The sequence below is a fragment of the Oncorhynchus nerka genome, linkage group LG8 (assembly GCF_034236695.1).
Source record: "Oncorhynchus nerka isolate Pitt River linkage group LG8, Oner_Uvic_2.0, whole genome shotgun sequence".
NCBI lineage: Eukaryota > Metazoa > Chordata > Actinopteri > Salmoniformes > Salmonidae > Oncorhynchus > Oncorhynchus nerka.
Window position 1 is genome coordinate 48,525,747 of NC_088403.1, and position 12,318 is coordinate 48,538,064.

Consider the following 12,318-nt stretch of genomic DNA (forward strand, 5'->3'; position numbering starts at 1 on the left):
ACAGCATTCTGAAGCAATATGCCATCCCATCTGGTTTGCGCTTAGTGGGACTATCATTTGTTTTTCAACAGGACAATGACCCATCACACTTCCAGGCTGTGTAAGGGCTATTTCACCAAGAAGGAGAGTGATGGATTGCTGCATCAGATGACCTCACCTCCACAATCACCCGACTTCAACCCAATTGAGATGGTTTGGGATGAGTTGGACCGCAGAGTGAAGGAAAAACAGCAAACAAATGCTCAGCATATGTGGGAACTCCTTCAAGACTGTTGGAAAAGCATTCCAGGTGAAGTTGGTTGACAGAATGCCAAGAGTATGCAAAGCTGTCATCAAGGCAAAGGGTGGCTACTTTGAAGAATCTCATTTAACACTTTTTTTGTTACTACATGATTTCATATGTGTTATTGCATAGTTTTGATGTCTTCACTATTATTCTACAATGTAGAACATAGTAAAAATAAAGAAAAACACTTGAATGAGGTGTGTCCAAACGTTTGACTGGTACTTTATATGAGAATCTGAATCAAATCCGTGCGTCTCCAGTGCAAGTCTTCTACGGTCTCTCCCCGTGGACACAGTGCCCCCGCTCACGTGGAGGTAATTTGAGCAGACAGCAGTTAACTTGAGCTGCCTGACTGACAGACAGCAACACTCTGGATTTACACGGAGACCGAGGAACTACACCGCACAAACTGTATAATAACTGATATTTGTCGTGTAAAAGAGTATAAATACTCACTGTTTTGAAGGCTTGTCGGTTTGTGGGTCGACATGAGGGCCCTGGACTTGCTCCTGCTGTTATGTTGCTTGTGTGGCCTATACGCGGTGGGAGGTAAGTGGGACTTCAGAAACAGAGTTGTGGAGGTATGGTAACTCACAGTCGATGTAGTTTGAAAATACCTACTTATTTCAATTGTTGTCAAGTGTTGATGGGCCGGCTATTTTATGCGCGTTCCCCTAAAACATGCACTTTACTATGTACAGTTTTGCGCAACTCAAGCAGTGAGTGAACCATAAAATCAGTCTGACGTGATGACATCATACAGATACAGATTATTGCAAGATATATCAATAGGAGAAGTACTTGGAGCAAAAAAAACAGACCAACTGCATTATTTAGGCCTCGGCTACTGCCTTTATATGAGTCGCAACCTATTTCAATGTGAAATCCTGACAGGGAATCCTGTCTTCAGAAACTCCCCAGGAGAAACAACCCCAGACCATATCAGTATGATTGAGTTTTATAATTAGGAGAGGTCCATAATGGTGGGTTTAAAAAAAAGAAGTAATTTCTTCTATTTCTTCCGGGTTTTTTTTACCACCCGGCTGTCTGTAGTTCGTTTGAGGGGAGGTGTGTGTGTGGCATCTGGCATCTATACAGAAGGACTCATTACTGCCTCTACTCTCAGCTATCTATCCTATCTATCTATCATTTCTGTACAGTTAAAAGGCCACTGAATGACAAGTGACTGTGGCCTTTGTTATGAGCTCACATAGAAATCTGGTGTATACTTTTATTCCAAATAAGTTCTCCTCACACATCCTACCTGATTTCGAGGCCTACGTGGTGTAGCCTAAATGGGTGTAGCCTAAATGGCACTAAATGCTTAACAACTGTTTGAGTCCCTCCCGGCTCCCCATCTGTCTGTCCCTTCCTGTGCTTGGCTAATGGAGGTGCCTGGTTGTGTGATGGCTGTAATTTGTCCCTGTCAGAGGCGGTCCTGCTGGGCAACTGGTTCCTAGGGCCACATGATGAATGCTGCTGCCTCCAAAGCTGGCCATTTTATAAATGCTGTGAAACCTTCAGAGGAAGAGGGGAAAACAGTAGTTATGCATGAAAGTGCTACCCTGCGGCAATATTGGACAGTTTGGCGGGGCTAAGGGTTAGACGCTTACAAGGCCACCGGGCTGGTTATACAGGGGCTTGCACTCTCTCCAGACCTGGGTCCAATTCAGATTTGAAATATTTTCAAACACTTCAGCTGCGCTTGATTGAGCTTGTCTGTTGCAATGGCAAGGATTTCAAATATTATTTGTATATGTCTCTCTTTTTTTGGTAGACAAAAAATGTCTAAGAATATTTCAGAGGAGTGAGTTGCAGAAGGTTAAGGATGCACCGTTCCACAACATGCTTTATGCCTGGAGTGGCTGGTCCTGACGAGCCACCAAAGTGTAGGCTTATATTCCAGCGCAATCAATTAACCAATCCAGATACAATTGAAGTCTGACGTTTACATACACCTTAGCCAAATACATTTAAACTAATTTAATCATAGTAAAAAGTCACTGTCTTAGGTCAGTTAGGATCACCACTTTATTTTAAGAATGTAAAAAGTCAGAATAATAGTAGAGTATGATTTATTTCAGCTTTTTATTTCTTTCATCACATTCCCAGTGGGTCAGAAGTTTACATACACGCAATTAGTATTCGCAAGCATTGCCTTTAAATTGTTTAATTTGGGTCAAATGTTTCGGGTAGCCTTCTACAAGCTTTCCACAATAAGTTGGGTGAATTTTGGCCCATTCTTCCTGACAGAGCTGGTGTAACTGAGTCAGTTTTGTAGGCCTTGCTCGCACACACTTTTTCAGTTCTGCCGACAACCTTTCTATAGGATTGAGGTCAGGGCTTTGTGATGGCCACTCCAATACCTTGACTTTGTTGTCCTTAAGCCATTTTCCACAACTTTGGAATTATGTTTGGGGTCATTGTCCATTTGGGAGACCCATTTGCGACCAAGCTTTAACTTCCTGACTGATGTCTTGATGTTGCTTCAATATATCCACATACTTTTCCTCCCTCATGATGCTATCTATTTTGTGAAGTGCACCAGTCCCTCCTGCAGCAAAGCATCCCCACAACATGATGCTTCCAGCCCCGTGCTTCACAGTTGGGATGGTGTTCTTCGGCTTGCAAGCCTCCCCCTTTTTCCTCCAAACATAACGATGGTCATTATGGCCAAACCGTTCTATTTTTGTTTCGTCAGACCAAAGCACATTTCTCCAGAAACTACGATATTTGTCCCCATGTGCAGTTGCAAACCGTAGTCTGGCTTTTTTATGGCGGTTTTGGAGCAGTGGCTTCTTGCTTGCTGAGCGGCCTTTCAGGTTATGTCGATATTGGACTCGTTTTTACTGTGGATATAGATACTGTTCTACCTGTTTCCTCCAGCATCTTCACAAGGTCCTTTGCTGTTGTTCTGGGATTGATTTGTACTTTTTGCACCAAAGTACGTTTCTCTAGGAGACAGAATGCGTCTCCTTGCTGAGCGGTATGACGGCTGCGTGGTCCCATGGTGTTTATACTTATGTACTATTGTTGTACAGATGAACGTGGTACCTTCAGGCATTTGGAAATTGCTCCCAAGGATGATCCAGACTTGTGACGGTCTACAATTGTTTTCTGCGGTTTTAGCTGATTTCTTTTGATTTTCCCATGATGTCAAGCAAAGAGGCACTGAGTTTGAAGGTAGGCCTTGAAATACACCTCCAACTGTCTCAAATGATGTCAATTAGCCTATCAGAAGTTTCTAAAGCCATGATATAATTTTCTGGAATTTTCCATGGTGTATGTAAACTTCTGACCCACTGGAATTGTGAAAGTGAAATAATCTGCCTGTAAACAATTTTTGGGAAAATTACTTGTCATGTACAAAGTAGATGTCCTAACCGACTTGCCGAAACTCTAGTTTGTTAACAAGAAATTTGTGGAGTGGTTGAAAAAGAGTTTTAATGACTCCAACCTAAGTGTATGTAAACTTCCGACTCCAACTGTATATTATATTATAGCATTTTATGTCATTCTATGGTCCCATCCTCCCTCCCTCCCCCTTCAGGTGCGTCGGAGGGGGAGAAGCAGCTGATGAAAGCCCTGTTCAACAACTACAACCTGAAGGTTCGCCCTACGGCCTCACCTGGCGCCAAGGTGGTGGTCCGGATTGGCATGATCATCTCCTCCTTCGTCAGCCTGGTAAGGGGTGCCGCAACACACACACGCACTCATACACAAACAACTAACCACTACGTTACTGGCAACATTCCATCAACATACCAGTGAACATGACACATCCAAAGTGTTACAGGAAGTGAATGAGTAAGTGATAGCCCTATGTAGAGATCAGGTGATAGAGGGAGAGTTACATGGTTCACCCCTCCTTCCCACCCCCCCACCCCTCTTCTTCTCTCCTCTCTCTGCTAGGTCAGGACAGCTGTCTAGCTAGACCCCCTCTCTCCCCCTCTCATCTCCTTTCCTCTCTCTGCTAGGTCAGGACAGCTGTCTAGCTAGACCCCTCCCTCTCCCCCTCTCATCTCCTTTCCTCTCTCTGCTAGGTCAGGACAGCTGTCTAGCTAGCTGACATTCCTCTGCAGGTTTTAAATAGCAGCGCCTGGCCGGTTGGTTCTCTGTGCAACTATGTGCCCCTGGTCAGAAACAATCACTCCAACCCCATTCACTGCTGCTTTTCACCACAGATCTAAAATCAGATTACCCAACCCACATTCTAATCATAATCATTAGGGAGATTTAAAAAATATCTGACCTTGAATCAGTAGTTAGGTGACTTCTACGTACTGTACCACCAAACCTCAACAACTCACCCCTTTTATCCCCACTGTACCCCTGTTTCCAAACATTACCCCTCTCTGGTTTCAGGTATAGAGAGAGAAGTAGTGCAGACATCCACACTGTCTTGTAGGGGAGGGCCTTCCCATAATGCACCACGACCTTACTGTGTGCTCTTTCTCCCTAGAACATGAAAGCAGAGGAGATGAGCACAATTGTTATCATGAACCTGGTAAGTGTCTGTACAAACTGTACTCTCTCTCTCTTTATTTAATGTTACTATTCAGTCTACCTTGACCCAGGCTCCAATTCAATAACTTTATTTGCATGTAAAACATTTCTCCGTGCATCAGCAGGGCTTTATAAAGCTAAAATGTCCACACACACAACACCGCAATACAAATCATGCACCCAGTGAGAACACTTGAAATAATAATACACAGTTTATGCAAAATGAAAAACTTATGCAAATGTTATTGATATTATTCATGGCCAAATGCACCGCAATATTGTGCTCCCTATAGTTAATGACACTAGCTGGAAAATGTGAAATAAATTGATCAAATGATGAAGTGGTTAGATTTCAAATCAGAAAGTTTTCCTTTCCGTCTCTCTCTGTTTCTCCCGCTCACACGCATATTTTTCCCTCCTTTTTTCTGTCCTGTCTTTCTCTGGATATTTCCATCTGTTTTAAATCATTGCAACTTAAACCCAACACCCAACATGGACAATTCCTCTCTCTCTGTCTCTGTCTCTGTCTCTGTCTCTGTCTCTCTCTGTCTCACTCACACACACATCGCTGTGATATCAGGAGTGGACAGACCACCGTCTCTCCTGGAAACCTAAAGACAATGACGGGATCGAGGTGATGCGACTTCCTGCTGGGAAGGTCTGGCTGCCTGACATCGTCCTCATCAACAAGTAAGAACCCGTTATTCCTCCTGTGTAGCTCAGTTGGTAGAGCATTGCACTAGCAACAGCAGGGACATGGGTTTGATTCCCGCTGGGGCCACCCATACAAAAGACACTGGATAAAAGCATATTTGAAATGGTATATATTGTTACCCGGGTGTCCATTTACATTCAGGAAGTATACTGACGTTCCAATTCCAAAAGGAATAACATAATGTTAGTGGTCTCAGTCATTTAGATACTAAAAAGCTATGGGTTGTGTCCAAAAGCTTTTTTGAGAATATTGGCTATTTTGCTCCTGGCCATTATCATTCAACACCATGTCTTTTAAGTTAACTGCAATAGTTTTGACAGAACCTGGATGGGTCAGTCAGGACAGCGTACACACACACACACACACACACTCGCTCAGTCAGTGTGGAGGCTCCCATTAACTGTGCTGTAAATATCCCCTCTGCTCCGTTCATTCATCACTGCTTTATAGGCAATTAGGCAGCGAGGCTCCCCAATAACAGAGCCAGTGGCACCGCAACGCTCAGACAACGCTCCAGCTGGGAACCTACTCACACAGAACCACAGAGGAGTGGGGAGTGGAGCTGGACGCACATACAAGCAAGCACACACACACACTCTCCAACACTCTTAGAAAAAAAGGTGCGATCTACGTAGAACCTAAAAACGTTCTTCGGCTGTCCCCATAGCAGAGCCCTTTTTGGTTCCAGGTAGAACCTTTTTGGTACCAGGTAGAACTCCTTTGGGTTCCACGTAGAACCCTTTCCACAGAAGGTTCTACCTGGAACCAAAAAGGGTTCTGCTATGGGGACAGCTAAAGAACCCTTTTGGAACCCTTTTTTTACAAGAGTATAGCTCCACCTGTTTGTGTGTGTGTGTGTGTGTGTGCGTGCAAGTGTGTGCACTCGTCTGTGTGTGTGTGTGTGTGTGAGAGAGGTGCTCAATGTTTCTCATATTACCCCTGAAAACAGGGAGAGGGTTTTAGAGGGGCCCTAGCCATAAGGACGAGCTTTCAATAGCATATTGCCAAGCCTATAAAACCATGCCGTGTAGACTGCAGTACTGCGTGCTCAATCTGCCTGTCTAATTGTGGTGATGTCTCTGTTGTATCTTGGCATTATGAGTTTAATTGGAACTGCAAGCTTATGTCTTACAGCCCTTTAGACAGGATACTTAATCTACAGTGAGAATGGTATTTTTCTGTCTCTCTCTTTGTCTCTGTCGCTCTCTCTGCACCCCCCCCCCCCCCTCTCTCTCTGCAGTAATGATGGTGTGTTTGATGTGGCCCTCCATGTTGCTGTCCAGGCCTATAGTAGTGGGAGGGTGACCTGGTCTCCCCCTGCCCTCTTCTGTAGTTCCTGTGGGGTCAAGGTGACACACACATGCACACACATGGACGTACACACACACACCGAATGCAGGTGCGCACACATTCATACATGGATGCGAAGACACACACACACACCAGTGTTTCCTTAAAGATGTTTAGCAGGCCTCCCGAGTGGCACAGCGGTCTAAGGCGCTGCAGTGCTAGCTGTGCCACTAGAGATCCTGGTTCGAGTCCAGGCTCCGTCGCAGCTGGCTGCGACCGGGAGACCCATAGGGCGGCGCACAATTGGCCCAGCGTCGTCCGGGTTAGTGGAGGGTTTGGCCGGCAGCGATGTCCTTGTCCCATCGCACACTAGCGACTCCTGTGGCGGGCTGGGCGTAATACACGCTGACACGGTCGCCAGGCGTACGGTGTTTCCTCCAACGCATTGGTGCGGCTGGCTTCCGGGTTAAGCGGGCATTGTGTCAAGAAGCACCTTCGCCCCCCAGATGCAGCAACAAGACTGTATCTACCAAATTGGATATCATGAAATTGGGGAGAAAAATGGGTAAAAATTGTGTAGCAGTAGATGCCCCCCCCCCCCCCCCCCCATTATTATGGAGAAGGACTGAGAAACTCCTTTCTGGTGACTTTTTAAAAGGACATCATACTCCATTTAAAATATGATTTTCACCTCCAGAAATGATTAATTGTTCAAATAATTGTAACATACTGGACCATGCAGGGTCCATATTATCAGGTATAAGCATTATCATAGCCCAACTGATGCAGCATAGTGGCTATAAATGAATAGGCTGAAGCATGGGGTTGCCCATCTGCATCCTTTAACTAGTTAGCATCCTATTGATTCATTTCATGTCCCAAATAACTTGCATGAGCACAGTGAATATAATATAGGTCTACCTGTTAGGGTAACTTTGGGTAACCCCCGCCTGGGTAACCCCCCCCCCCCCAACACTTTCCCTGCTTGCCACTACTCTTGCCCAACAACAAACATATTCTGTCTCATCACAATTTAAGTCACTCCAGAAAAATGATCTTGAGGTAGGGTGGCGTTTTACCCCAAGTTACCCTACAATTGACCCGTGTTGTACTATATTATACTCTTCCATGTGCAATTGCATAGCAGTAAGGTGCTTAACTATGCCGCTGTTTAAAATGGTGCAATTCGTGCATATTTAGGAGTTGAGAAATTAATAAAGTTGGAATGGAAAGCTGGGATCCCCTCCCTGTGGCACTTGAATGCACCTGGAGAGGAATATTTCTGCTGCGTAGAACAACCAACAACGTGCCAACTACGGTAGGTAAATAGATCTATTCTGAGGTTGTCTGATTTTTCTATTCATTACTCGTTTTGTTTGCAGAGGAAAAGTAAATATGGAGAGTTCTAGCATCTTCAAAGTGCGCCTCGGCAGAAACAGTTTCTTCTTTCATGTTCCATATTTTGGGGTCGTTGTCGGCAATGATTTTTGACGTGGCGCGGCGCCACAGCTAAGTGACTGCAGTGGAAACACTGACACACACACACTGAATGCAGGTGCGCACACATTCATACGCGCAGACACACATGCATATAAACACGCACGCTTGTTGCGTTTACTTTTACCCTCTCTGTGTGTCTGTTCTCTCTTTTTGTCATCACACGGTCATGGCTAGAAGGGATCCTTTTGTCAAACTAACCTCAACCTAATTCTCCTAACCTGCTATGTAAATGATCCTAACCTGTTGCATAAGTTATCCTAACCTGCTACCAAAAGTTACATCTGACGTTAATTTGACAAAGCTGGATCCCTTCTAGCCGTGACCCTAACATCCCCTCTTCCTGTTTCATTTGTCCAGGTGACGTACTTCCCATTTGACTGGCAGAACTGCACCATGGTGTTCAAGTCTTACACCTACGACTCATCAGAGGTGGACCTGCAGCACGCTCTGGATGACCAGGGCAACGAGATCAAAGAGATCCAATACGACGGGGGCTTCAGTGGTGAGGGGACGCACGCTCGCACAAACGTGCAACTACTCCAGCTGCACTTAGATGGAGTTGTCCTGCTGGCACAATGGAAACAATCGAATGTGTGTGTTGAAAGAACACAAATACTATTTGAGACCAGAGAAGAGATTAGAACACTGATTATTAAAACAATCTTCATTGCTGTGTATGTTCACAAAAAAAAAGACTTTGTTTTGGATACGTTTTCATTATGTTACCAAACACCTACTGTCCCCAGAGAGTGGTGAATGGTACATCCGCCACCAGCCCAGCAGGAAGAATGAGATCCGTGAGGACCTGTATGAAGACATCACCTTCTACCTGATCATCGAGAGGAAGCCTCTCTACTATGTCTTCAACATCATCATCCCCTGTATCCTCCTCACCTGCATAGCCATCTTCAACTTCTACCTGCCGCCCGACGCTGGTGAGATGGCACAGGTCTAGGATCAGTGTAATAATAATGGATTTATGTACCAGAGCGCTCACCACACATAGGCACCGACCTAAGATCAGTTTAGCCTCATCGACCCTAATCATAACCCTAACCTTGACGCTGGTGAGGCACAGACTCAGGATCAGTTTAGCCTCCTCTAATACTAACCTTAACTATTAGGGGTGTAATGCAAGACAGACATTAGGTGTGTTATAGAATGAGTGAAATGAATACATTTAAGGAGTATGTGGATGTCTATGTTGATATTGCCGTGTTCATCATGATATTCATCCTAAAACAGGATTGCCGGTATTTAATAGTAGGTTGAACAGATTAATGTATGTGTATATATATATATAGTGTTCATTTATAGAACCATATAGATCGGTAATATATGTTTTAAAAATAGCCTGCTGTTGTAGTAGGGTCCAACTGAAGCTCAGTTGGTAGAGCATGGTGCTTGTAGCACCAGGGTAGTGGGACCACCCATAAGTCAAATCAAAGCGTCTGCTAAATCAAGTCAAAGTTGATTTGTCACGTGCGCTGAATACAACCGGTGTAGACCTTACAGTGAAATGCTTACTTACAAGCCCTAACCAACAGTGCAATTTAAGTTTAAAAAATCTATTGTTTTATCTAATACCTATGTAAAGAAATAAAATTAAAAAACGCTGAAAATAACAGTAACGAGGTTATAAACAGGTGGTACCGGTACAGAGTCATTGTGCAGGGGCACCGGTTAGTTGGGCTAATTGAGGTAATATGTACATGTACATGTAGGTATAGTTAAAGTGACTATGCATAGATGATAAACAGAGAGTAGCAGCAGTGTAAAACAGGGGTTGGGGAGACACAATGCAAATAGTCCTGGTAGCCATTTGATTACCTGTTCAGGAATCTTATGGCTTAGGGGTAAAAACTGTTGAAGGCTTTTGGTCCTAGACTTGGTGCTTTGGTACTGCTTGCCAAGTGGTAGCAGAGAGAACAGTCTACGACTGGGGTAGCTGGGGTCTTTGACAATTTTTAGGGCCTTCCTCTGACACCGCCTGGTATAGAAGTCCTGGATGGCGGGGAGCTTGGCACCAGTGATGTACTGGGCTGTACGCACTACCCTCTGTAGTGCCTTGCGGTCAGAGGCTGAACAGTTGCCGTACCAGGCAGTGATACAACCAGATGGAGTTGTCCTGCTCTGGATTTTGCAACTGTAAAACCTTTTTGAGGATCTGAGGACCCATGCAAAATCTTTTCAGTTTCCTGAGGGGGAATAGATTTTGTCGTGCCCTCTTCACTACTGTCTTGGTGTGTTTGGACCATTCTAGTTTGTTGGCGATGTGGACACCAAGGAACTTGAAACTCTCAACAAGCTCCACTAAAGCCCCGTCGATGAGAATGGGGACATGCTCGGTCCTCCTTTTCCTGTAGTCCACAATCATCTCCTTTGTCTTGATCACGTTGAGGGAGAGGTTGTTATTCTGGCACCGCCCGGCCAGGCCTCTGACCACCTCCCTATAGGCTGTCTCAGTGTTCAGGCCTACTACTGTTGTCATCTGCATACTTAATGATGGTGTTGGAGTCGTGCCTGGCCATGTAGTCGTGGGTGAACAGGGAGTACAGGAGGGGACTGAGCACGCACCCCTGAGGGGCTCCAGTGTTGAGGATCAGCGTGGCAGATGTGTTGCTACCTACCCTCACCACCTGGGGGCGGCCCGTCAGGAAGTCCAGGATCCAGTTGCAGGGGGAGGTGTTTAGTCCCAGGATCCTTAGCTTAGTGATGAACTTTGAGGGCACTATGGTGTTGAACGCTGAGCTGTAGTCAATAAACAGCATTCTCACGTAGGTGTTCCCTTTGTCCAGGTGGGAAAGGGCAGTGTGGAGTGCAATACAGATTGCATCATCTGTGGATCTGTTTGAGCGGTATGCAAATTGGAGTGGGTCTAGGGTTTCTGGGATAATGGTGTTAATGTGTGCCATTACCAGCCTTTCAAAGCACTTCATGGCTGCAGACATGAGTGCTACGGGTCTGACATTCTTAAGCAATAAGCTACGAGGTGATGTGGTATATGGCCAATATACCACGGCTAAGGGCGTCTCTTGCGCACAATGCGGAGTGCCTGGACACAGACCTTAGCCGTGGTACATTGGCCACATATCACAAACCCAGAGGTGCCTTATTGCTATTATAAACTGGTTACCAACATAATTAGAGCAGTAAAAATAAATGTTTTGTTACACCCATGGTATACAGTCTGATATATCACGTCTTTCAGCCAATCAGCATTCAGTGCTTGAACCACCCAATTTCTAATGTATATTATGGCACAGTGGAAGACCAGGCTAACTATCACAGAGTCTCTCATTGTGCAGAAATGGTGTGTTTTTCCTATGACCTTCGTCTTCCTACACACACACAACCTCTCATGGGTGACCACGAGCACAGAATGTTCCTTCAGGCTCCAAGACACACGCAAGCACACACACACACACTTCAACACTAAAAAAGCTTGTTAAAACCCACCTACCTGTGAACATGTTTCTCTTTATGGACCCAAGGCTTCTGTAGGAGGGGAGATGGAGAGAGAGAGGGGGGGGGGGGTTCTTTGGCCACACTGTGATAGCACTGTAGCGTAGCAGCACAACACACAGCCAGTACAAGGATACGTTTAAGCACGGGTCCCTGTGGCTCTGTATGTAAAGACAGTCTCTTTCTCTCTGTCTCTGTTCAGCTCTCTGCTTCTCTATGCCCTCCCCTCCTCAAGGTCTCATACACACAGGCATGTGTACTCCCTGTTTGCAGAGATGACAAAGGCCACAAACCCACTCCTTAAGGTGTGAAAAATTGTGTCCTTTAAGCAACTTTGTTACGTCACTTGCTTATATCAATTTTAGTCGGGACGTTAAATGTTAACTGTCCCAATGGACGCTCTATTATAGAGGGCCTGTTTTTATTTTTTCTCTAGATGGTTAAATTGGTGAGAAGTATATGTGACTTAAAATGCAGCTGTAATTCTCTTTCTCAAATGGCACTGACAATGTGGGTCGATCTCTCTGTAAAAGTGGCTGACCACATACCAATTCAC

At 45.1% G+C, this 12,318-nt stretch overlaps 1 protein-coding gene across 1 annotated transcript in view; it reads left to right on the forward strand.

Annotated features, from left to right (window-relative positions):
- The first annotated feature begins 579 nt into the window (after nucleotides 1-579).
- Nucleotides 580-12,318, forward strand: part of chrnb1 (cholinergic receptor, nicotinic, beta 1 (muscle)) — a 33,125-nt gene continuing 21,386 nt past the window's right edge. Inside the window, exons 1-7 of the mRNA XM_029666738.2 lie at nucleotides 580-835; nucleotides 3,837-3,970; nucleotides 4,749-4,793; nucleotides 5,373-5,482; nucleotides 6,748-6,856; nucleotides 8,655-8,799; nucleotides 9,044-9,232. Of these exons, the coding sequence (XP_029522598.1) occupies nucleotides 775-835; nucleotides 3,837-3,970; nucleotides 4,749-4,793; nucleotides 5,373-5,482; nucleotides 6,748-6,856; nucleotides 8,655-8,799; nucleotides 9,044-9,232 (793 nt within the window). The 5' untranslated portion in view covers nucleotides 580-774. The remainder of the gene's footprint in view (nucleotides 836-3,836; nucleotides 3,971-4,748; nucleotides 4,794-5,372; nucleotides 5,483-6,747; nucleotides 6,857-8,654; nucleotides 8,800-9,043; nucleotides 9,233-12,318) is intronic.